General features: G+C 41.0%; 1 protein-coding gene across 1 annotated transcript; it reads right to left on the bottom strand.

Moving 5' to 3' along the window:
* Positions 1-2,508: 2,508 nt before the first annotated feature.
* Spase22-23 (Signal peptidase complex subunit Spase22-23) lies at positions 2,509-27,582 on the bottom strand. The gene is made up of 4 exons (XM_071675440.1): positions 27,118-27,582; positions 20,663-20,825; positions 6,442-6,545; positions 2,509-4,965 (listed from the first exon to the last, which is right to left on the bottom strand). Exons 1-4 carry the CDS (start codon positions 27,258-27,260, stop codon positions 4,833-4,835), a joined length of 543 nt encoding a protein of 180 aa, XP_071531541.1. The 5' UTR covers positions 27,261-27,582; the 3' UTR covers positions 2,509-4,832.

Raw genomic sequence — 27,582 nt, 5'->3', positions numbered from 1 at the left:
TCACTTTGCACACCACCTCGACCAAAACACCCTATATCTGCCACTCAATCATCAAAAACATTCAACAAACCTTCAAAATACTCACTCCATCTCCTTCTCACATCACCACCACTTGTTATTACCTCCCCATTAGCCCCCTTCACTGAGGTTCCCATTGGTTCCCTTGTCTTACACACTTTATTTACCTCCTTCCAAAACATCTTTTTATTCTCCCTAAAATTTATTGATACTCTCTCAACCCAGCTCTCATTTGCCCTCTTTTTCACCTCTTGCACCTTTCTCTTGACCTCCTGCCTCTTTCTTTTATACATCTCCCAGTCATTTGCATCATTTCCCCACAAAAATTGTCCAAATATATATATATATATATATATATTCATTTATTTATCCCTGGGGATAGGGGAGAAAGAATACTTCCCATGTAATCCCTGCATGTCGTAGAAGGCGACTAAAAGGGGGGGGGCTGGAAATCCTCCCCTCTCATTTTTAATTTTCCAAAAGAAGGAACAGAAAAGAGGGCCAAGTGAGGATATTTCCTCAAAGGCTCAGTTCTCTGTTCTTGACACTACCTCACTAATGCGGGAAATGGCGAATAGTATGAAAAAAATATTTATTCATTATACTTTGTCGGTCTCCCGTATTAGCAAGTTGGGCAAAGAAACAGATGGAAGAAATGGCCCAACATGTATATACATAAATGCCCACACACACACATAAACATACCTATACATTTCAACATATACATTCATATACATGCACAGACATGTACATATTCATACTTGCTGCCTTCATCCATTCCCACCACACATGAAATGGCAACCCCCTCCCCCTACGTGCACGTGAGGTAGTGCTAGGAAAAGACAACAAAGGCCACATTCACTCACACTCAGTCTCTATCTGTCATGTATAATGCACCAAAACCACAGCTCCCTTTCCACATCCGGGCCCCACAAAACTTTCCATGGTTTACCCCAGACGCTTCACATGCCTTGGTTCAATCCATTGACAGCATGTCAACCCTGGTATACCACATCGTTCCAATTCACTCTATTCCATGCACGCCTTTCACCCTCCTGTACGTTCAGGCCCCGATCGCTCAAAATCTTTTTCACTCCATCCTTCCATCGCCAATTTGATCTCCCACTTCTCATTCCCTCCACCTCTGACACACATATATCCTCTTTGTCAATCTTTCCTCACTCATTCTCTCCATGTGATCAAACCATTTCAATACCCCCTTTTCTGCTCTCTCAACCACATCCTTTTTATTACCACACATCTTTATTACCCTTTCATTACTTACTCGATCAAACCACCTCATACCACATGCTGTCCTCAAACATTTCATTTCTGAAACATCCACCCTCCTTCGTACAACCCTATCTTTAGCCCATGCTTTGCAACCATATAACATTGTTGAAACTACTATTCCTTGAAATACACCCATTTTTGCTGTCTGAAATAATGGTCTCTCCTTCCACACATTCTTCATCACTCCCAGAACCTTTGCCCCCTCCTCCACCTTGTGACACTTCTGCTTCCATCTGCTGCTAAGTCCAATCCCAGATATCTAAAAACACTTCACTTCCTCCAGCTTTTCTCTCTATTCAAACTTACCTTCCAATTACCTTGTCCCTCAACCCTACTGAACCTAATAACCTTGCTGTAATTCACATTTACTCTCAACTTTCTCCTTTCACACACTTTTCCAAACTCAGTCACCAACCTCTTCAGTTTCTCACCAAAATCAGCCACGAGAGCTGTATCATCAGCGAACAACAACTGACTCACTTACCCAGCTCTCTCATCCATAACAGAATGCATGCTCGCCCCTCTCTCCAAAACTCTTGCATTTACCTTCCTATCCATAAGCAACTTCATGAGAGAGAGAGATTAACGAAATGGCTTTGATTAGGGTGTTCACTTGCCTGTGCTGTCTCAGCTAACTTGAAATGAAAGTGAAAAATACTGAAATGGTACTGATGTTGGAATGTGAAGAAAATCTATAAATTGCATTTGAAAGCAGCAGCTGAATATTTATTGGCAGACAACTACAATTGAGAAAAACTGATAAAGTGATATGGAGACACCAGAGTCTGCAGATAAGCTGTACATGCCAACTTACAGCACAAAAAAAGCCCCTAGGTAAGGTTGCTAAAAGACATTTCAACTTTCTTTATGACTTTAGTTGCTCTAGCTCTGTGCTGTTGATGCAGCAAATAGTTGTACATAATCAATCGATCTATACTAGCTTATGCATAGTATTCATTTTCATGAAAGCAGCTGGTAAAACCTAGATTTTTATTTGTGACAAATCTACCAGATGTGTGTGTATACACAAAAACATTTCAAAGTAAAAGGCTTACTGTATCAGCCTTGTATTTCCTTTCTTATATGGATGAAAAGCCTATATGACATGTATGCCTAATTGTCAAAAACAAATATCTTAAAATACTCTCTTACTATTGGTTTGAAATATATTTTTTAGAAAAAGGTGTAAAAAAAAACTTTTGAAAAATCACTTTAATAAGACAAGGCAAATACCTATTATTACACCAGAAATCCTGCTACTCATTCTTTTATGTATTTCTGTACAATAGCCATCGTTGCTGGCGGACAACATTTTGCCACTTAAGTATCCTTGTATAAAATCATCATTGCTGGTTGACTACATTTTGCCACTAAAGTATCCCTGTACAAATTTTAAGTCTAAAGCAACAAAATTCTGCTTCTAATATAATTATTTTCCATCACCTACTACAAAGACTTCCCTTAACTTCTGCAAATGAAAATTTTCAAAAATCAGACAGCAAAAGTAACTATATCAAAACATATATTTCATAAACCATGGATGATGAAGTAACACTACAGACACACTTTGATTATCATTCTTTAAGTGTTCACTTCATATAAAATATGAAATACAATTCATCTCAGCCCCTTTAAGCAATAAAGAAAACATCTTAAATGTTGCGTACACAGCAAGTATTACATTCAATAAAACCACGAGTCCTATCTCATAGCTTTTACAAACATGAACACATATATCCTACATAAAAAAAATTTACACAGTGTTTCAGTAAGATGATCATAATCAAGATCTACAACATACAGGAGGATCAACAAGTATGTCAAAAACTTAATTTTTATAATTTTCAATTATATACATCTTAACCTCTGTAACCACAGTATTTTCAAGCTAAAACTACTCCAACTCATGCTTTGACTATTCATATGGGATCATAATACTCATCAAAGTGTAGCCACAAAAGGAAATATTCTCTTATTCCATATCCCATTTGAACAGAGTGATGTACTCAAGTAAGTCATTTGCACAGTGTTGTACTCAAGCAAAAAGGCTGGCCTAGGCCAGACTATTAAGACAGGCACAAGCTATCTTAACCAGAAGGATTGAAGATGGCCAACCCTGCCTAATCCCACAATCAAACTGTGATCTCATGGGTAGAGAACTCTGAACACTATGAGAATCTATCATGCCATTTTTTTCTTTTACAAAAACATAATTTTGAAAATGAAACCAACAAAGAATGCAGTACTGATCAAAATGACTGGAAATGTCTAAGCTCCCTCTGATTAAGCAAAATATATATGTTATTCCTGAATATTTAAATTTCAAGTAAAAAAATGAAAAAGACATCGTCCATACCTTCTCCCTCTTTAGATTACATTTTTTCATAATAAAATTAAGATTCTTAAACATAAAACTGGAAAAAAATGTCTAAGCTCCCTCTGATTAAGCAAAATATATATGTTATTCCTGAATATTTAAATTTCAAGTAAAAAAATGAAAAAGACATCGTCCATACCTTCTCCCTCTTTAGATTACATTTTTTCATAATAAAATTAAGATTCTTAAACATAAAACTGGAAAAAAATATCAATAACCAACTGGTAACTGGAAAAACTACTCCAATTATTTTAATGGAAAACTTCAGTCAACTGCAGGTACAGGCAAATGTCTACCAATTGCAAATCAAATGTTTACACATTCTGATAGCCATAACATACCCACTACAAACTACAGCATCCAGACAATGCAAGGATACTTCAAACATTTAGTCCCACAGCTGACTTAAACTGCCTGCACTCTAATTGGTAACTAGAGTAGTATCTCATTTTCTTTCACCCTGGGCAAGCATCACAGCCAATCCTCAACTTGCCTTTGCACATTTTAAGGTTTCAATAATTGTTTCAAGACAAGTACATTTCAAAATTATTTTCCATTTTTTGAATACGCATTAGACAGCACTATATGAGCAGATGAGGCCATCCAGGGTGGATGGCCTCAGGTCACTTGGCAAGTAATTGCAATAGTTTTCCATTTCAGCAGTGTGTCAGTGCCAACTTGTCATGGCCTTACGGGATGTTTATACATCCTGTGTTGTTCTGTCCCTTCTGAATGTGCCATTTTAATGTGCAATTAAAGTAAATGTGCTGCAGGGTCAATACAGTACATAAATGTTACCATTATACTGGTGTCAAATACTGGAATACCTACAGAAGTTTTGGAACAGATGAGTATGGATAGTAGACATTTACTTCTGCTTGAATCTCAGGTATTTAAAAAAGTACTCGTTTCCCCCCTGTTAGATCAACTTCAAATGTTAGCTTTCCTCAAACTTTGTAAACAGACCCAGCACATCTATAGCACCTTGCTCCTTCCTTAATAAATCAGTGCAAGTTCATTCTTTTCCTGAGAATTTTATGAATTATGAAAAATTTAGATATCTCTTAAGGGTCACATCTATATATTTCCCAGGATACTCTGATGAATTATGTTGATCATTTCTAACTCAAGTACCCATGGAATGTTAGTAAGTCCTGCCTTGGGTATACTCTGATGGGAAGGCCAGCTTGTAGCTGCCTGTGCCACTCCAGGTTGGAAGAGTACCAGCAATTGGGATGATGTTCCATGAAAGAGTAAGACTCACATTCTTGTGACCTCTGTGAATATAAGCAAATTAAGTAAGAATATATCATTAAACACTTCAATTTTGGATTAATCACAACAGTGTGGTATCAATACTTCAAGACAGATCTAGACATGAACTGGATACATGTTTTATTTCTATATATAATGACTTTCATTATGAATCTTTCCAACCATGCAGGTTTTCCGGGTCCAGGTCAATGACAATAACTGTTGGGACTCGACATGATGCATACCACCATGAATCCTGAACTAAATTTGGGATCAAGCCTGTCTCATGGTTAGTGTTATTCCTCATACTACAATTCATGTTCCATCTAAAGTCTAACCATTCATTCACACTCTAGGAGTAGAAAATCAGTTATAATGATGGATTAAGTCTATTTACTTCCTGATCCAGAAGTCCCTTCTACCTTTATGAACTCCAGCAGCATTCAAGAAGCCAGCCACTTCTATCGGGTGGGGCCATAGATTATACACAGAGGTGATGATGTGTGTGTATATATTTGGGGAGTGTGTGGGGCATGTGAGTATTAAAAATTGATCAGTCTTTAATGTGGATGCTGCATTATGGTTATGAAAGATTCTTGGACATGCTGAAAAAGAGTTTATACCAACGTAGGGATGAGTGATGTCCAGATCATAAGAGGGAAAATAAAAATCTTATTTGTTTGAGTATACATTCGTTCACACTACGTCTCTAGCTGTCGTGTAATGCACTGAAACTACAGCTCCCTTTCCACATCCAGGCCCCACAAAACTTTCCATTGTTTACCACAGACACTTCACATGCCCTGGTTCAATCCATTGACAGCACGTCGACCCCGGTATACCACATCGTTCCAATTCACTCTATTCCTTGCACACCTTTCACCCTCCTGTATGTTTACGCCCCGATCGCTAGAAATCTTTTTCACTCCATCCTTCCACCTCCAATTTGGTCTCATGCTTCTTCTTCCGTCCACCTCTGACACATATATCCTCTTTGTCAATCTTTCCTCGATTATTCTGCCATGCATCCAAACCATTTCACCACACCCTCTTATGCTCTCTCAACCACACTCTATTTATTACCACCTCCCATCTTTCTCACGCTACATGCATCTTTTGTGTAAGCCATCACTACTTCCCTAAATATAAAAGTGTGGTAATATAAAGACTGTGGTTGAGAGAGCAGAAGAGGGTGTGTTGAAATGAATTTACCTCCTTCCAAAACATCTTATTGTCTCCAGAGTTTACAGATACTCAGTCACCCCAACTCTCATTAGTCTTCTTTTTCAACACCCATACCTTTCTCTTGACCACCTGCCACTCTCTCTTATACATCCTCTAAATACTTGCACTCCTTCCATGTATCAGTGCATTGCATGTGACAACTATGGAATGGGTGCAAGTGAATGAGGCCTTTTCTTCATCTGTTCATGGTGCTACATCACTAATATGGAGAATGATGACCAAGTATGAAAGAAGATTAATAGAAGTATACTCACAAAAGACCATTTCCATCATCCCAGAAATAATATTTCAGGTGTTGATTCTTGATGCTGACCATTGAAGACTCTCCTCTCCTGATGATCTTATCCCAGAGCACCACCTGAAAATCACCAAGTAAAATTCTGACAATCATGACGAGAACAGAAACGAGTGAGGGTGGGCATAAGATATATAATGCTAGGTGGAAGGTTTGTAAAGGCTTTAGGAAAAGAGGAAATCATATTGATAAGAGTGGTAAAAGTGACTGAGTTTGGAAAAGAGGCTTATGTGGGGATATACTAAGAAAGACTTCATGAAGAATGGCAGAAGGTGAGGGGTAAATGAAACTTGGGGAGTGAGTGAGGAATGGGAGGTATTTACGGAAGCAGTGCTTGCACGTGAGAGAAATCTGGGGTGAGAAAGTGATGTTATTACTAAAACAGAAGGGCAAGGTGTATGGGTGTCCTCTCCAGGGAAGGAATTTGAGTGACTTGGAGAAGTACAAGAGAAAGCAGCAAGGGATAAAGAGCAAAATGCAGGAGCTTAAAAGTTGGGGAGAGAGAGGACTGACAAATTTCAGGAGGGATAAGGCTATTTAGGAAGGAGGTTAATAATAAAGGAGAACAAGAAAACAAATGGAGGCATTAGTGAAGGGAACAGATAGGGGAGTGGTAATATTTCAAAATCAGGTAAAGAGAAAATGGAGTGAGTATAATGACAAACTGTTGAATATGTCAGATTATAGAGAGGCAGATCTGGGGATTTGGGTCAGGAGGTATGTAAAATGACAGTCACAGCAATTGAAAAGAGGATAGGTGGAAAAAGTATTTTGAAAGATACAGTGTGGCAGAGAGGCTGCAGTGGTTGAGATCACAGTTTAATTTCTGAAGAAAGGAGGTGATATGATGACTGCTTAGTTATAGCTTTTAATGTATGGGTGGTTCAAAGTGAAAGAAAAACATGAGAACAAATGGGAACATCACTGAAGAGGGCAAATGGGAAGGTAATAACAAGAAGTGGACGAGTTTTTATCAAGAGTAAGACATGACTACAAGATGGAAGAGAGGAGAGCGAGCAGTTCCAAGTGAAGGTGGGTTTGCAGGAGGGGTATGTGATGTCACTATGGCTGATTAATCTGTTTATGGACTGGGTGGTGAAGGAAGTGAATGGAAGTGTCTTGGAGATTGAGAGAGGTCTGCAGTTGGTCAGGTGTGGGAGTCCAGGCAACTGAATCAGATCTACTGTTTGATGATGACATGGCACTAGCAGCAGATTCAAGTAAGAAACTTTTTTAAAAGAAAAATGTGCTAAGGATGTATGTAGCAATTATTGAGGAATAAGTCTGTTAAGTATACCAAGAAAAGCGTATGCAAGAATGGTAACTGACGGTGTTGAAAGTGACTGAATGCAGAATAAAAGGGGAGCAAGGGGTTTTTAAGAAGGTAGGGGGTGTGTGGATTAGATTTTGTGAAAATGACTGTAAAAATATCTAGCGAAAGGAAAGAATTTGTATGCAGCTTTTATGGATCTAGAGAAAGCGTATGAGAGTCAAATAGAATGCTCTATGGGATGTGTTCAAAGATATATCAGATAGGGGACAACTGCTGGATGGTATGAAAGCCTTCTACAGAGGATCAAAAGCACGTGTAAGAGTGGATAGAGAATTGGGCAAATGTTTCGGTATACATGTGGCTGTGAAGAAGGGATGTGTGATGTTACTCTGGCTTTTTAATATATAATATTATTATTATTAATATTCATTACTGTTACTAATAAGGTGTGGGCTATAGATAGAGTTGTGCAGAGGAGGGTGAATGTGCTGGAAATGAGATGTTTGAGGACAATATGTGGTGTGAGGTGGTTTGATCAAGTAAGTAATGAAAGGGTAAGAGAGATGTGTGGTAATAAAAAGAGTGTGGTTGAGAGAGCAGAGGAGGGTGTTTTGAAATGGTTTGGTCACATGCAGAGAATGAGCAAGGAAAGATTGACAAAGAGGATATATGTGTCAGATGTGGAGGGAACGAGAAGTGGGAGACCAAACTGGAGGTGGAAAGATGGAGTGAAAAAGATTTTGAGTGATTGAGGCCTGAACATGCAGGAGGGTGAAAGACGTGCAAGGAATAGAGTGAATTGGAATGATGTGGTATACCGGGGTCGACGGGCTGTCAATGGATTGAACCAGGGCATGTGAAGCATCTAGGGTAAACCATGGAAAGTTCTGTGGGGCCTGGATGTGGAAAGGAAGCTAGAGACTGAATGTTAATGAATGTGGCCTTTGTTGTCTTTTCCTAGCACAACCTCGTGCACATGTGGGGGAAGGGGGTTGTTATTTCATGTGTGGCAGGGTGGCGATGGGGATGAATAAGGGCAGACAGTATGAATTATGTACATATTTATATATGTATATATCTGTGTGTATATATATATATATATATATATATATATATATATATATATATATATATATATATATATTTATTAAAAAAGGGGGTGACTGTATTGTTGACTGGTTGGTAAGGTTATTTAATGTATGTATGACTCACGGTGAGGTGCCTGAGGATTGGCGGAATGCGTGCATAGTGCCATTGTACAAAGGCAAAGGGGATAAGAGTGAGTGCTCAAATTACAGAGGTATAAGTTTGTTGAGTATTCCTGGTAAATTATATGGGAGGGTATTGATTGAGAGGGTGAAGGCATGTACAGAGCATCAGATTGGGGAAGAGCAGTGTGGTTTCAGAAGTGGTAGAGGATGTGTGGATCAGGTGTTTGCTTTGAAGAATGTGTGTGAGAAATACTTAGAAAAGCAAATGGATTTGTATGTAGCATTTATGGATCTGGAGAAGGCATATGATAGAGTTGATAGAGATGCTCTGTGGAAGGTATTAAGAATATATGGTGTGGGAGGCAAGTTGTTAGAAGCAGTGAAAAGTTTTTATCGAGGATGTAAGGCATGTGTACGTGCAGGAAGAGAGGAAAGTGATTGGTTCTCAGTGAATGTAGGTTTGCGGCAGGGGTGTGTGATGTCTCCATGGTTGTTTAATTTGTTTATGGATGGGTTTGTTAGGGAGGTGAATGCAAGAGTTTTGGAAAGAGGGGCAAGTATGAAGTCTGTTGTGGATGAGAGAGCTTGGGAAGTGAGTCAGTTGTCGTTCGCTGATGATACAGCGCTGGTGGCTGATTCATGTGAGAAACTGCAGAAGCTGGTGACTGAGTTTGGTAAAGTGTGTGAAAGAAGAAAGTTAAGAGTATATGTGAATAAGAGCAAGGTAATTAGGTACAGTGGGTTGAGGGTCAAGTCAGTTGGGAGGTAAGTTTGAATGGAGAAAAACTGGAGGAAGTGAAGTGTTTTAGATATCTGGGAGTGGATCTGGCAGCAGATGGAACCATGGAAGCGGAAGTGGATCATAGGGTGGGGGAGGGGGCAAAAATCCTGGGAGCCTTGAAGAATGTGTGGAAGTCGAGAACATTATCTTGGAAAGCAAAAATGGGTATGTTTGAAGGAATAGTGGTTCCAACAATGTTGTATGGTTGCGAGGCGTGGGCTATGGATAGAGTTGTGCACAGGAGGATGGATGTGCTGGAAATGAGATGTTTGAGGACAATGTGTGGTGTGAGGTGGTTTGATCGAGTAAGTAACGTAAGGGTAAGAGAGATGTGTGGAAATAAAAAGAGCGTGGTTGAGAGAGCAGAAGAGGGTGTTTTGAAATGGTTTGGGCACATGGAAAGAATGAGTGAGGAAAGATTGACCAAGAGGATATATGTGTTGGAGATGGAGGGAACAAGGAGAAGTGGGAGACCAAATTGGAGGTGGAAAGATGGAGTGAAAAAGATTTTGTGTGATCGGGGCCTGAACATGCAGGAGGGTGAAAGGAGGGCAAGGAATAGAGTGAATTGGATCGATGTGGTATACCGGGGTTGACGTGCTGTCAGTGGATTGAATCAGGGCATGTGAAGCGTCTGGGGTAAAGCGACAAAGAAAAAAAAATATATATATATATATATTCTTTCTTTCTTTCATACTATTCACCATTTCCCGCATTAGCGAGGTAGCGTTAAGAACAGAGGACTGGGCCTTAGAGGGAATATCCTCACCTGGCCCCCTTCTCTGTTCCTTCTTTTGGAAAATTAAAAAAAAAATGAGAGGGGAGGATTTCCAGCCACCCGCTCCCTCCCCTTTTAGTCGCCTTCTATGACACGCAGGGAATACGTGGGAAGTATTCTTTCTCCCCTATCCCCAGGGATATATATATATATATATATATATATATATATATTTTTTTTTGCTGTCTCCCACGTTTGCGAGGTAGCGCAAGGAAACAGACGAAAGAAATGGCCCAACCCACCCCCATACACATGTATATACATACGTCCACACACGCAAATATACATACCTACACAGCTTTCCATGGTCTAACCCAGACGCTTCACATGCCCCGATTCAATCCACTGACAGCACGTCAACCCCGGTATACCACATCGCTCCAATTCACTCTATTCCTTGCCCTCCTTTCACCCTCCTGCATGTTCAGGCCCCGATCACACAAAATCTTTTTCACTCCATCTTTCCACCTCCAATTTGGTCTCCCTCTTCTCCTCGTTCCCTCCACCTCCGACACATATATCCTCTTGGTCAATCTTTCCTCACTCATTCTCTCCATGTGCCCAAACCGTTTCAAAACACCCTCTTCTGCTCTCTCAACCACGCTCTTTTTATTTCCACACATCTCTCTTACCCTTACGTTACTTCCTCGATCAAACCACCTCACACCACACATTGTCCTCAAACATCTCATTTCCAGCACATCCATCCTCCTGCGCACAACTCTATCCATAACCCACGCCTCGCAACCATACAACATTGTTGGAACCACTATTCCTTCAAACATACCCATTTTTGCTTTCCGAAATAATGTTCTCGACTTCCACACATTCTTCAACGCTCCCAGAATTTTCGCCCCCTCCCCGACCCTATGATCCACTTCCGCTTCCATGGTTCCATCCGCTGCCAGATCCACTCCCAGATATCTAAAACACTTCACTTCCTCCAGTTTTTCTCCATTCAAACTCACCTCCCAATTGACTTGACCCTCAACCCTACTGTACCTAATAACCTTGCTCTTATTCACATTTACTCTTAACTTTCTTCTTTCACACACTTTACCAAACTCAGTCACCAGCTTCTGCAGTTTCTCACATGAATCAGCCACCAGCGCTGTATCATCAGCGAACAACAACTGACTCATTTCCCAAGCTCTCTTATCCCCAACAGACTTCATACTTGCCCCTCTTTCCAAAACTCTTGCATTCACCTCCCTAACAACCCCATCCATAAACAAATTAAACAACCATGGAGACATCACACACCCCTGCCACAAACCTACATTCACTGAGAACCAATCACTTTCCTCTCTTTCTGCACGTACACATGCCTTACATCCTCGATAAAAACTTTTCACTGCTTCTAACAACTTGCCTCCCACACCATATATTCTTAATACCTTCCACAGAGCATCTCTATCAACTCTATCATATGCCTTCTCCAGATCCATAAATGCTACATACAAATCCATTTGCTTTTCTAAGTATTTCTCACATACATTCTTCAAAGCAAACACCTGATCCACACATCCTCTACCACTTCTGAAACCACACTGCTCTTCCCCAATCTGATGCTCTGTACATGCCTTCACCCTCTCAATCAATACCCTCCCATATAATTTACCAGGAATACTCAACAAACTTATACCTCTGTAATTTGAGCACTCACTCTTATCCCCTTTGCCTTTGTACAATGGCACTATGCACGCATCCCACCAATCCTCAGGCACCTCACCATGAGTCATACATACATTAAATAACCTTACCAACCTGTCAATAATACAGTCACCCCCTTTTTTTAATAAATTCCACTGCAATATTGATGATAGATTATTGCTTACAAATACAGTTTTACATTTATTTTAAGATGGTTACTTGTAACTGGTGCTGTAATCTCGATATGTCTAATAAATTGCTGATAATACCATTTAATAGGCATGTCTTTTTGGTAATAAGGATAGAGCAGTATGGTGCAGTGTGGAATACAGGGGACAGCAAGCTGTCAATAGGCTGAACCAGGGGATATAGGGCAGATAAGGGAAACCACAAAAAGGACTGTGGAGCCAGTTTGTGGATAGGAGCAATAGTTTTAATATACAATATGTGACAGCTAGAGTGGATATGATTGAATAATGCCATTTCTTTGTTTCGGATGCAACCTCGCTAATGCAAGAAGTGAACATGTGTGAAAAAATCATGTGTTTGCTATTCCCCACATTAGCCAAGTAGCCCAAAGAACAGATGAAGAAATGGCCTCATTTGCTCACATTCAATCTCTAGCTGTAATATAAAATGCACCGAAACCAGAGCCTTCTATCCACTCAGGTCCTACAGACTTACTACTCAATTGACCTGCACCTGCAACACAGCACTTTATTACTTATGGCCTTTACCAGTGGACATGGCCAGCTTAATGAGAGGTGCAGGAGCCTCATAAAGATAGAGGGGACACCTAGAGCAGCAAGCAAGAATATATATATATATGGGGATAGGGGATTAAGAATACTTCCCACGTATTCCCTGCGTGTCGTAGAAGGCGACTAAAAGGGGAGGGAGCGGGAGGCTGGAAATCCTCCCCTCTCGTTTTTTTTTTTAATTTTCCAAAAGAAGGAACAGAGGGGGCCAGGTGAGGATATTCCAAAAAAGGCCCAGTCCTCTGTTCTTAACGCTACCTCGCTAACGCGGGAAATGGCGAATAGTTTGAAAGAAAGAAAGAATATATATATATTATCCCTGGGGATAGGGGAGAAAGAATACTTCCAACGTATTCCCTGCGTGTCGTAGAAGGCGACTACAAGGGAAGGGAGCGTTATTGGATTACGTGTTAATTGACAGGCGTGCCAAAGAGAGACTTTTGGATGTTAATGTGCTGAGAGGTGCAACTGGAGGGATGTCTGATCATTATCTTGTGGAGGCTAAGGTGAAGATTTGTATGGGTTTTCAGAAAAGAAGAGTGAATGTTGGGGTGAAGAGGGTGGTGAGAGTAAGTAAGCTTGAGAAGGAGACCTGTGTGAGGAAGTACCAGGAGAGACTGAGTACAGAATGGAAAAAGGTGAGAACAATGGAAGTAAGGGGAGTGGGGGAGGAATGGGATGTATTTAGGGAATCAGTGATGGATTGCGCAAAAGATGCTTGTGGCATGAGAAGAGTGGGAGGTGGGTTGATTAGAAAGGGTAGTGAGTGGTGGGATGAAGAAGTAAGAGTATTAGTGAAAGAGAAGAGAGGCATTTGGACGATTTTTGCAGGGAAAAAATGCAATTGAGTGGGAGATGTATAAAAGAAAGAGACAGGAGGTCAAGAGAAAGGTGCAAGAGGTGAAAAAAAGGGCAAATGAGAGTTGGGGTGAGAGAGTATCATTAAATTTTAGGGAGAATAAAAAGATGTTCTGGAAGGAGGTAAATAAAGTGCGTAAGACAAGGGAGCAAATGGGAACTTCAGTGAAGGGTGCAAATGGGGAGGTGATAACAAGTAGTGGTGATGTGAGAAGGAGATGGAGTGAGTATTTTGAAGGTTTGTTGAATGTGTTTGATGATAGAGTGGCAGATATAGGGTGTTTTGGTCGAGGTGGTGTGCAAAGTGAGAGGGTTAGGGAAAATGATTTGGTAAACAGAGAAGAGGTAGTGAAAGCTTTGCGGAAGATGAAAGCCGGCAAGGCAGCAGGTTTGGATGGTATTGCAGTGGAATTTATTAAAAAAGGGGTGACTGTATTGTTGACTGGTTGGTAAGGTTATTTAATGTATGTATGACTCATGGTGAGGTGCCTGAGGATTGGCGGAATGCGTGCATAGTGCCATTGTACAAAGGCAAAGGGGATAAGAGTGAGTGCTCAAATTACAGAGGTATAAGTTTGTTGAGTATTCCTGGTAAATTATATGGGAGGGTATTGATTGAGAGGGTGAAGGCATGTACAGAGCATCAGATTGGGGAAGAGCAGTGTGGTTTCAGAAGTGGTAGAGGATGTGTGGATCAGGTGTTTGCTTTGAAGAATGTATGTGAGAAATACTTAGAAAAGCAAATGGATTTGTATGTAGCATTTATGGATCTGGAGAAGGCTTATGATAGAGTTGATAGAGATGCGCTGTGGAAGGTATTAAGAATATATGGTGTGGGAGGAAAGTTGTTAGAAGCAGTGAAAAGTTTTTATCGAGGATGTAAGGCATGTGTACGTGTAGGAAGAGAGGAAAGTGATTGGTTCTCAGTGAATGTAGGTTTGTGGCAGGGGTGTGTGATGTCTCCATGGTTGTTTAATTTGTTTATGGATGGGGTTGTTAGGGAGGTAAATGCAAGAGTTTTGGAAAGAGGGGCAAGTATGAAGTCTGTTGGGGATGAGAGAGCTTGGGAAGTGAGTCAGTTGTTGTTCGCTGATGATACAGCGCTGGTGGCTGATTCATGTGAGAAACTGCAGAAGCTGGTGACTGAGTTTGGTAAAGTGTGTGGAAGAAGAAAGTTAAGAGTAAATGTGAATAAGAGCAAGGTTATTAGGTACAGTAGGGTTGAGGGTCAAGTCAATTGGGAGGTGAGTTTGAATGGAGAAAAACTGGAGGAAGTGAAGTGTTTTAGATATCTGGGAGTGGATCTGGCAGCGGATGGAACCATGGAAGCGGAAGTGGATCATAGGGTGGGGGAGGGGGCGAAAATTCTGGGGGCCTTGAAGAATGTGTGGAAGTCGAGAACATTATCTCGGAAAGCAAAAATGGGTATGTTTGAAGGAATAGTGGTTCCAACAAGGTTGTATGGTTGCGAGGCGTGGGCTATGGATAGAGTTGTGCGCAGGAGGATGGATGTGCTGGAAATGAGATGTTTGAGGACAATGTGTGGTGTGAGGTGGTTTGATCGAGTAACGTAAGGGTAAGAGAGATGTGTGGAAATAAAAAGAGCGTGGTTGAGAGAGCAGAAGAGGGTGTTTTGAAGTGGTTTGGGCACATGGAGAGGATGAGTGAGGAAAGATTGACCAAGAGGATATATGTGTCGGAGGTGGAGGGAACAAGGAGAAGAGGGAGACCAAATTGGAGGTGGAAAGATGGAGTGAAAAAGATTTTGTGTGATCGGGGCCTGAACATGCAGGAGGGTGAAAGGAGGGCAAGGAATAGAGTGAATTGGAGCGATGTGGTATACTGGGGTTGACTTGCTGTCAGTGGATTGAATCAAGGCATGTGAAGCGTCTGGGGTAAGCTATGGAAAGCTGTGTAGGTATGTGTATTTGCGTGTGTGGACGTATGTATATACATGTGTATGGGGGGGGGGGTTGGGCCATTTCTTTCGTCTGTTTCCTTGCGCTACCTCGCAAACGCGGGAGACAGCGACAAAGTATAATAAATATATAAAATAATAATTATATATAATATATAATATATATATATATATAATATATATATAATATATAATATATATATATATATATATATATATATATATATATATATATATATATAAACGTTGTGATGTATAGGTATGTATATGTGCGTGTGTGGATGTGTATGTATATACATGTGTGTGTGTGGGTGGGTTGGGCCATTCTTTCATCTGTTTCTTTGCGCTACCTCGCTAATGAGGGAGACAGCGACAAAGTATAATAAATAAATAAATAAATAAATAAATAAATAAATAAAATGCTAATATATATGTTATTATTACTATTATCCCTGGAGATAGGGAAGAAAGAATACTTCCCACATATTCCCCGCATGTCTTAGAAGGTGACTAAAGGGGACGGAAGCAAGGGGCTGGAAACCCCCCCCCCCCCTTGTATTTAAATCTTTAAATGTGGAAACAGAAGGAGTCTTGCAGGATGTGCTCATCCTCCTCAGAGGCTCAGATTGGGGTGTCTAAATGTGTGTGGATGTAATCAAGATGAGAAAAGAGGAGAGATAGGTAGTATGTTTAAGAAAAGGAACCTGGATGTTTTGACTCTGAGTGAAACAAAGCTCAAGGGGAAAGGGGAAGAGTGGTTTGGAAATGTCTTGGGAGTAAAGTCAGGGGTTGGTGAGAGAACAAGAGCAAAGGAAGGAGAAGCACTACTACTGAAGCAGGAGTTATGGGAATATGTGATAGAGTGTAAGAAAGTAAACTCTAGATTGATATGGGTAAAACTGAAAGTGGATGGAGAGATATGGGTGATTATTAGTGCCTATGCACCTGGTCATGAGACGAAGGATCATGAGAGGCAAGTGTTTTGGGAACAGCTGAGTGAGTGTGTTAGTAGTATTGAAGCATGAGACCGGATTATAATGATGGGTGATTTGAATGCAAAGGTGAGTAATATGGCAGTTGAAGGTATAATTGGCATACATGGGGTGTTCAGTGTAGGAAATGGTGAAGAGCTTGTGGATTTGTGTGCTTAAAAAGGACTGGTGATTGGGAATACCTGGTTTAAAAAGAGAGATATACATAAGTATACGTAAGTGAGTAGGAGAGGTGGCCAGAGGGCATTATTGGATTACATGTTAACTGATAGGGGTACAAAAGAGGGACTCTTGGATGTTAATGTGCTGAGAGGGGCAGCTGGAGGGATGTCTGATCATTATCTTGTGAAGGTGAGATTTGTTGAGGTTTTCAGAAAAGAAGAGAGAATTTTGAGGAGAAGAGAGTGGTGAGAGTAAGTGAGCTTGCTTCTGTGAGGAAGTACTAGGTGATTGAGTGGAGAATGGCAAAAGGTGAGAGCAAATGACATAAGGGGAGTGGGGGAGGAGTGGTATGTATTCAGGGAAGCAGTGATGGATTGTGCAAAAGATGCATGTGGCATGAGAAAGGAGGGAAATGGGCAGATTAGAAAGGGTAGTGAATGGTGGGATGAAGAAGTAAGATTGTTAGTGAAAGAGAAGAGAGAGGCGTTTGGATAATTTTTGCAGGGAAGTAGTGCAAATAACTGGCAGATGTATTAAAGAAAGTGACAGAAGGTCAAGAGAAAGGTGCAAGAAGTGAAAAACAGAGCAAATGAGAGTTGGGATGAGAAAGTATCATCATATTTTAGGGAGGATGAAAAGATGTTTTGGAAGGAGGTAAATAAAGTGCGCAAGACAAGAGAACAAATGAAAGCATCGGCGAAGTGGGCAAATGGGGAGGTAATTACAAGTAGTGATGAAGTGAGGAGATGAGGCAAATATTTTGAAGGTTTGTTGAATGTGTCTGAAGGTAAAGTGGCAGATATAGGGTGTTTTGACTGGGGTGGTGTGTGAAGTGAGAGGGTCAGGGAGAATACTTTAGTGAACAGAGAAAAAGGTAGTGAAAGATCTGCAGAAGATGAAAGCCTGCAACGCGGCAGGTTTGGATGGTATTGCAGTGGAATTTAAAAAAAAGAAGAAAAAAAAAAAAGAGGTGACTGTGCTGTTGATTGGTTGGTAAGGATATTCAATTTATGTATGGATCATGGTGAAGTACCTGAGGATTGGCTGAATGCATGCATAGTGCCACTGTACAAAGGCAAAAGGGATAAAGGTGAGTGCTCAAATTACAGAGGTATAAGTCTGCTGACTATTCCTGGGAAATTACATTGGGGGGTATTGATTGAGAGGGAAGAGCAGTGTGGTTTCAGAAGTGGTTGAGGATGTGTGGATCAGGTGTTTGATTTGAAGAATGTATGTGAAAAATACTTAGAAAAACAGATATTTGTATGTAGCATTTATGGATCTGGAGGAGACATATGATGGGGTTGGTAGAGATGCTTTGTGGAAGGTATTAAGAGTATATGGTGTGGGAGGTAAGTTGCTAGAAGCAGTGAAAAGTTTTTACCAAGTATGTAAGGCATGTGTACGAGTAGAGAGAGAGAGGAAATTGATTGGTTCCCAGAGAATGTCAGTTTGCAGCAGGGGCACATAATGTCTCCATGGTGGTTTAATTTCTCTATGGATGGGTTGGTTAGGGAGGTGAATGCAAGAGTTTTGGAGAGAGGGGCAAGTATGCAGTTTGTAGGGGATGAGAGGGCTTGGGAAGCGAGTCAGTTGTTGTTCGCTGATGATACAGCGCTGGTGGCTGATTCGGGTGAGAAACTGCAGAGGTTGGTGACTAAGTTTGGTAAAGTGTGTGAAAGAAGAAAGCTGAGAATAAATGTGAATAGGAGCAAAGTTATTAGGTTCAGTAGGGTTGAGGAACAAGTTAATTGGGAGGTAAGTTTGAATGAAGAAAAACTGGAGGAAGTGAAGTGTTATAGATATCTGGGAGGATATTTAGCAGCGAACAGAACTATGGAAGCGGAAGCGAGTCACATGGTGGGGGAGGGGGGTGAAAGTTCTGGGACCATTGAAAAATGTGTGGAAGGTGAAAACATTATCTCAGAAAGCAAAAATGGGTATGGATGTGAGGCTTGAGCTATAGATAGGGTTGTGCAGAGGAGGGTGGATGTGTTGGAAATGAGATGTTAGAGGACATTATGTGGTGTGAGGTAGTTTGATCGAGTAAGTAATGAAAAGGTAAGAGAAATGCGTGGTAATAAAGAGAGTGTGGTTGAGAGAGTAGAGGAGGGTGTATTGAAATAGTCTGGTCACATGGAGAGAATGAGTGAGGAAAGATTCACAAAGAGGATATACGTGTTAAAGGTGGAGGGAACGAGGAGAAGTGGGAGACCAAATTGGAGGTGGAAGGATGGAGTGAAAAAGATTTTAAGCGATCGGGGCCTGAACATGCAGGAGGGTGAAAGGCATGGAAGGAATAGAGTGAATTGGAACAATATAGTATACCGGGGTCGACATGCTGTTAATGGTTTGAACCAGGGCATGTGAAACATCTGGGGTAAACCATGGAAAGTTTTGTGGGGCCTGGATGTGGAAAGGGAGGTGTTTTCGGTGCATTATACATGACAGCTAGAGACTGAGTGTAAACGAATGTAGCCTTTGTTGTCTTTTCCTAACGCTACCTTGCACGCGTGCAGGGGGAGGGGTTGTCATTTCATGTGTGTTGGGGTGGCGACGGGAATGAATAAAGGCAGCAAGTTTGAATTATGTACATGTGTATATATGTATATGTCTGTGTATGTATATATATGTATACATTGAAATGTATAGGTATGTATATGTGCGTGTGTGGACGTGTATGTATATACATTGTGTATGTGGGTGGGTTGGGCCAATTCTTTCATCTGTTTCCTTGCGCTACCTCGCTAACATGGGAGACAGTGACAAAGTATAATAATAAATTTATTTATCAACTAATAAATGATGATTCTTTCTTTCTCCCCTATCCCTGGGGATAGGGGAGAAAGAAAACTTCCCACGTATTCCCTGTGTGTCGTAGAAGGCAGCTAAAAGGGGAGGTAGTGGGGGGCTGGAAATCCTCCCCTCCCGTTTATAATTTTCCAAAAGGAATGGAGAGGTGGGCCAAGTGAGGATATACCTTCCAAGGCTCACTCCTCTGTTCTTAATGCTACTTCATTAATGCAGGATAAGGCGAATATGTATGAAAAAAATGATGACAAGTGCCATTTAAGAAATCTGTATGAAAAGGCTCACTCTCCAATGCACTTCCCTCCCATCCCCCTCTGTCTTAACCTCACCATAAGTTAACTTTAAATTAACTTTAAAGCTAAACCATAGCCATATAAATCATGTTATCTAATTCATCTCTGAACATACATTTCACATACATGTGTGAAAGGTTTCTTTCATATGAAAAAAAATGATGACAAGTGCCATATAAGAAATCTGTATGAAAAGGCTCACTCTCCAATGCACTTCCCTCCCATCCCCCTCTGTCTTAACCTCACCATAAGTTAACTTTAAATTAACTTTAAAGCTAAACCATAGCCATATAAATCATGTTATCTAATTCATCTCTGAACATACATTTCACATACATGTGTGAAAGGTTTCTTTCATAAAACTGTAATGATAATTGTCATCAATGAACTTACAAATGGATTTCTGCCCAACCCCTCCACAACACAACACCCATCCCCTACCCTCCTCTGTCACCTTGATCAGGCAATCTATGCATTAAATTTAGGACAACCATAGCCAAAAGAGTTAAGCTCACTTATTTGTACATATCCTTTACCTTTATATGTATTTCTTTAATCTTATTAAAGGAAACAAAATTAAAAGACTATGTTTCTGATAATTTCAAGCAGGGGACACAGGAAGTCACTCAATATTTAAGGGTAAAATAGTACATTTTCTCTCCGCTCAAGACAATCAAGTTTACAGTGCCCACCTGGTTGACTTTGTTAGTGGTTGTCTCATACTCAGCTGTAAGGTACAGGAACAGCTGTTTGGTGTTCCAGTTGAAGAGTGAAGTCAAGTCAGCAGTTAGGTCAAAGCGCAGGGCTCCCAAGTCATTTTTCTCCCTAGACACAGCATACTCAGGTACATTTTTTCTGGTAATGAAACAACAGCACATGATGAAAAATAAAAAAATGTCTGGTTACTGGAGGTCACATAAGCTGATTTGTTAGATGTGAAAACATCTACCTATATCTCTGACACCTGTTCCAACTGGAACTCCCTCAAAGGGATGGCCACGGCAAGAGTTTCCATAACTAAAGAACTCCAATGCCAGAAGAGAGGAAAAAGATTGCTTCCCAGTGAATGTCAGTTTGCGGCAAGGGTGCGTGATGTCTCCATGGTTGTTTAATTTGTTTATGGATGGGGTTGTTAGGAAGGTGAATGCAAGTTTTGGAGAGAGGGGCAAGTATGCAGTTTATTGTGGATGAGAGGGCCTGAGAAGTGAGCCAGTTGTTGTTCGCTGATGATACAGCGCTGGTGGCTGATTCGGGTGAGAAACTACAGAGGCTGGTGACTAAGTTTGGTAAAGTGTGTGAAAACTGAGAGAAAATGTGAATAAGGGCAAGATTATTAGGTACAGGAGGGTTGAGGGACAAGTCAATTGGGAGGTAAGTTTGCATGGAGAAAACTGGAGGAAGTGAAGTGTTTCAGATATCTGGGAGTGGATTTGGCAGCGGATGGAGCCATGGAAGCGGAAGTGGGTCACAGGGTGGGGGAGGGGGTGAAGGTTCTGGGAGCATTGAAGAATGTGTGGAAGGCAAGAACATTATCTCGGAAGGCAAAAATGGCTATGTTTGAGGGAATAGTGGTTCCAACAATGTTATATGGTTGCGAGGCGTGGGCTATAGATAGGGTTGTTCGGAGGAGGGTGGATGTGCTGGAAATGAGATGTTTGAGGACAATATGTGGAGTGAGGTGGTTTGAGCAAATAAGTAATGAAAGGGTAAGAGAGATGTGTGGTAATAAAAAGAGTGTGGTTGAGAAAGCAAAAGAGGGTGTGTTGAAATGGTTTGGTCACATGGAGAGAATGAGAGGAAAGATTGACAAAGAGGATATATGTGTCAGAGAAGGAGGGAACACGAAGTGGGAGACCAAATTGGAGGTGGAAAGACTTTGAGCGATCAGGGCCTGAACATGCAGGAGGGTGAAAGGTGTGCAAGGAATAGAGTGAATTGGAACGATGTGGTATACCATGGTCAACATGCAGTCAATGGATTGAACTAGGGCATGTGAAGCGTATAGGGTAAACCAAGGAAAGTTTTGTGAGGCCTGGATGTGGAAAGGAAGCTGTGGTTTCGGTGCATTACACATGACAGCTAGAGACTGAGTGTGAACAAATGTGGCCTTTGTTCTTTTCCTAGCGCTACCTCGTGCACGTGCGGATGGAGGGGGTTGTCATTTCATGTGTGGCAGGGTGGCGATGGGAATGAATAAAGGCAGCAAGTATGAATTATGTACATGTGTATATATGTATATGTCTGTGTATGTATACATATTTATATGTTGAGATGTATAGGTATGTATATGTGCGAGTGTGGACATGTACGTATATACATGTGTATGTGGGTGGGTTGCCATTCTTTCGTTTGTTTCCTTGCGCTATCTCGCTAATGCGATGAAGTATAATATAAAATATAATGTAAGGTGGTAGTTGAGAGAATAATTGGTGTACATGGGGTGTTTAGTGTTGTAAATGGAAATGGTGAAGAGCTTGTAGATTTGTAAGCTGAAAAAGGACTGGTGATTGGGAATAGCTGGTTTAAAAAGAGAGTTACACATTATATGTATGTAAGCAGGAGAGATGGCCAGGGAGCATTACTGGATTACTTGTTAATTGATAGGTGAGTGAAAGAGAGACTTTTGGATGTTAATGTGCTGAGAGGTAATAGTAGACAGATGTCTAATCATGATCTTTTGAAGGTGAAGGTGAAGATTTGTAGAGGTTTTCAGAAAAGAGGAGAAAACGTAGGGGTGAAGAAAGTGGTGAGAGTAAGTGAGCTTTGGAAAGAGACTTGTGTGAGGAAGTACCAGGAGAGACTGAGTGCAGAATGGAAAAAGGTGAGAACAAAGGATGCAAGGGGAGTGGGGGAGAAATGGGATGTATTTAGGGAAGCAGTGATGGCTTGCACAAAAGATACTTATGGCATGAGAAGTGTGGGAAGTGGACAGATTAGAAAGGGTAGTGAGTGGTGGGATGAAGAAGTAAGAATGTTAGTGAAAGAGAAGAGAGATGCATTTGGATGAATTTTTGCACAGAAATAGTGCAAATGACAGGGAGATGTATAAAAGAAAGAGGCAGGAGGTCAAGAGAAAGGTGCAAGAGGTGAAAAAGAGGGCAAATGAGAGTAGGTCAAGAGAAAGGTGCAAGAGGTGAAAAAGAGGGCAATTGAGAGTTGGGATGAGAGTGCATCATCAAATTTTAGGAAGAAAAAAAAGACGTTTTGGAAGGAGGTACATAAGGTTCGTAAAACAAGAGAACAAATGGGAACATCAGTGAAGGGGGCTAAGGGGGAGGTAATAACAAGAGGTGACGTAAGAAAGAGATGTAGTGAGTATTTTGAAGGTTTATTGAATGTGTTAGATGATAGAGTGGCAGATATAGGGTGTGCAAAGAGAGGGTCAGGGAGAATGATTTGGTAAACAAGGAAGAGGTAGTGAAAGCTTTGCGGAAGATGAAAGCCGGCAAAGAGGCGGGTTTGGATGGTATTGCAGTGGAATTTATTAAAAAAGGTGGAGACTATGTTGTTCATGGTGAAGTGCCTGAGGATTGGCGGAATGCATGCATAGTGCCATTGTACAAAGGCAAAGGGGATAAAGGTGAGTGTTCAAATTATTGAGGTATGTTTGTTGAGTATTACTGGGAAATTATATGGGAGGGTATTCACTGAGAGGGTGAAGGCATGTATGGAGCATCAGATCAGGTAAGAGCAGAGTGGTTTCAGAAGTGGTAGAGGATGTGTGGATCAGGTGTTTGCTTTGAAGAATGTATGCAAGAAATACTTAGAAAAACAAATGGATTTGTATGTAGCATTTATGGATCTGGAGAAGGCATATGATAAAGTTGAGAGAGATGCTCTGTGGAAGGTATTAAGAGTATATCGTGTGGGAGGCAAGTTGCTATTAGCAGTGAAAAAAGGGGAGGGAGCTGGAAATCCCCCCCTCTCGTTTTTAATTTTCCAAAAGAAGGAACAAAGGGGGCCAAGTGAGGATATTCCCTCAAAGGCTCAGTCCTCCGTTCTTAATGCTACCTCGCTAATGAGGGAAATGGCAAATATCAAGAAAAAATATTCATTTATACATTTATTATACTGTCTCCTGTGTTAGTAAGGTAGTGTAAGGAAATAGACGAAAGAATGGCCGAACCCACCCACATACACATGTATATACATACACATCCACACACGCACATATACATACCAATACATTTCAACGTATACATACATATATATATATATATATATATATATACACAGACATATAACATTTATACACATGTACATAATTCATACTTGCTTCCTTTATTCATTCCAGTCACCACCCCACCACACATGAAATGACAACCCCCTCCCCCTGCACATGTGCAAAGTAGCACTAGGAAAAGACACTCAGTCTCTAGCTGTCATGTATAATGCACCGAGACCACAGCTCCCTTTCCACATCCAGGCTCCACAAAAAATTCCATGGTTTACCCCAGATATTCACATGCCCTGGTCCAATCCATTGACAGCACGTCGACCCCAGTATAGCCCATCATTCCAATTCACTCTATTCCTTGCATGCCTTTCACCCTCCTGTATGTTCAGACCCCAATCACTCAAAATCTTATTCACCCCATCCTTCCACCTCCAATTTGGTCTCCCACTTCTCATTCCCTCCACCTCTGACACATATATCCTCTTTGTCAATCTTTCCTCTGATTCTCTCCATGTGACCAAAGCATTTCAATACACCCTTTTCTGCTTTAAACGACACTTTTTATTTCCACACATCTCTCTTACCCTTTTATTACTTACTCAATTAAACCACCTCACACCACATACTGTTCTCAAACATCTCATTTCCAACACATCCATCTCCTCCACACAACCCTATCTATAGCCCACACCTCACAACCATATAACACTGTTGGAACCACTATTCTTTCAAACATACCCATTTTTGCTTTCCAAGATAATGTTCTCGCCTTCCACACATTTTTCAATGCTCCCAGAACTTTCGCCCCCTCCCCCACCCTGTGACTCACTTCTGCTTCCATGGTTCCATCTGCTGCCAAATCCACTCCACAATACCTAAAACACTTCACTTCCTCCAGTTTTTCTCCATTCAAACTTACCTCCCAATTGACTTGTCCCTTGACCCTACTGTACCTAATAACCTTGCCCTTATTGACATTTACTCTCAGCTTTCTTCTTTCGCACACTTTACCAAACTCAGTCAACAGCTTCTGCAGTTTCTCACCCGAATCAGCAACCAGCGCCATATCATCAGCGAACAACAACTGACTCACTTCCCAAGCCCTCTCATCCACAACAGACTGCATACTTGCCCCTCTCTCCAAAACTCTTGCATTCACCTCCCTAACAACCCCATCCATATGCAAATTAAACAGCCATGGAGACATCATGCACCCCTGCTGCAAACCGACATTCACTGAGAACCAATCACTTTCCTCTCTTCGTACTCATACACATGCCTTACATCCTCGATAAAAACTTTTCACTGTTTCTAGCAACTTGCCTCCCAAACCATATATTCTTAATACCCTGTACAGAGCATATCTGTCAACTCTATCATCTGCCTTCTCCAGATCCATAAATGCTACATACAAATCCATTTGATCTTCTACGTATTTCCCACATACATTCTTCAAAGCAAACACCTGATCCACACATCCACAACCACTTCTGAAACCACACTGCTCTTCCCCAATCTGATGCTCTGTACACACCTTCACCCTTTCAATCAATACCCTCCCATATAATTTCCCAGGAATACTCAACAAACTTACACCTCTGTAATTTGAGCACTCACCTTTATCCCCTTTGCCTTTGCACAATGACACTATGGTTTACCACAGACACTTCACATGCCCTGGTTCAATCCATTGACAGCATGTTGACCCCGATATATCACATCGTTCCAATTCACTCTATTCCTTGCAAATCTTTCATCCTCCTGCATGTTCAGGCCCCGATTGCTGCCAATCCATTGCTGGTTCAATCCATTGACAGCATGTTGACCCCAGTATATCACATCATTCCAATTCACTCTATTCCTTGCAAATCTTTCATCCTCCTGCATGTTCAGGCCCCAATTGCTCAAAATCTTTTTCACTCTATCCTTCCACCTCCAATTCAGTCTCCCCCTTCTCCTCATTCCCCCACCTCTGACACATATATCCTCTTTGTCAATCTTTCCTCACTCATTCTCTCCATGTGAGCAAACCAGTTCAAAACACCCTCTTCAGCTCTCTCAACCACACTCTTTTTATTACCTCACATTTCTCTTACCCTTTCATTACTTTCTTGATCAAACCACCTCACACCACATATTGTCCTCAAACATCTCATTTCCAACACATCCTAAATATTTATAAATGATAACATGATTTATGATGTCTTTTCCAGCATTTCATCATGGGAGAAGTGTTTGAAAGGCTGTTATCTTATATGTTTTGAACTGTAGCACCTATCTCTGGATACTGAAAAGTTTTGATCCTTATACCACATCAGTTACTTGATTATACTACACAGTACCCTATACATTGTGGCACTGAAGGAAACCACTTTCTTCTGTGCTGATACAAGTGTAATGATGAAGAGAAGGCAACATAGCTACAGCTTATATCAACTTTAACGAACAAAAAAGCTTCATGATTTTCTATTGTTAGACATAATTGATTTGTATGTTGATTTATAAACTAAAAGCTGTAAGACTCTGAACAAACACCAGGTGGAGATATGTCAGACCATCCACATGATGTGTCATCAATGAACGTTCTTGAGCAAGATGAGTACGAAGACATTTGTAAATTTGGTATTAAAGTGATTATGCCAAAATTTCCCTCCAATTCAAAGCTTTGTATATTTCATGCTGAAAAAACTGTGGGAGTAGGAAGTGCTGCAGGTAAAAAGCCACACTATGTCAAATACAGAGAAGGTAAGGTAACCACAGGAACCACTTATATCAATATACATTTAGGCAAACGGCCACATTGACGTCTGCTTGCATTACTCCCTTCACTTTCTGTAACAAAATTACAAATTGGGCTTTCTCTAAAAAAAAAAAAAAGTGATTGGGCTTATGCCCGACGATAATATGCTAAAGTTAGCGTAGACACTGAGAACTTTGCCAATAAAGTAAATATGGTAAAAGAAGACTCACAGAACGATATTGGCGGCGGTGATGGTGACGGGCGCCTTGTAGCTGATGAAGACGGTGGAGGCGAAGCACAGGAAGGTTAGTGCTGCCAAGGTGCTCAGGCTAAAGGCGCTAACTGCGTTCACACGGGACAAGAACGTATGCATTTTACCTCAGAGTCCCTGCAAGATACAAGCAACTGTGTATGTGCTGATGCACTGGCCTTGTGTTAGCTCCACTGGTGTTGGTACACGTCAGTCAGTCTGGTTTGTTGACGGTAAGGTGGTGCCATCTGGCAGCCACCAGGACACTCATGTACACATATATATCAACATTATCCTCAACACTTGAAGAAGATGCTACAGATTATTCAATATGCGGTTATGATTTGACGTTGACCTTTTTAAATAGGCCCAATCATACTATAATCAAGAATACATTCAACATGAGCACAACTACGATCAATTGTAACCCCCAACCATAACCACC

The sequence above is a fragment of the Panulirus ornatus genome, chromosome 21, assembly GCF_036320965.1.
Source record: "Panulirus ornatus isolate Po-2019 chromosome 21, ASM3632096v1, whole genome shotgun sequence".
In the NCBI taxonomy this organism is placed as follows: Eukaryota; Metazoa; Arthropoda; class Malacostraca; order Decapoda; family Palinuridae; genus Panulirus; species Panulirus ornatus.
This window is presented reverse-complemented; position numbering and strand designations above follow the sequence as displayed.

Coding starts and splice junctions, on each gene's coding strand:
- Spase22-23 (XM_071675440.1), bottom strand. CDS start 27,260: ATGCATACGTTCTTGTCCCGTGTGAACGCAGTTAGCGCCTTTAGCCTG. Junction 6,546..20,662: donor CCACTAACAAAGTCAACCAG/GTGGGCACTGTA, acceptor GGTGATTTTCAG/GTGGTGCTCTGGGATAAGAT. Junction 4,966..6,441: donor GATGATGGAAATGGTCTTTT/GTGAGTATACTT, acceptor TTATATTCACAG/AGGTCACAAGAATGTGAGTC.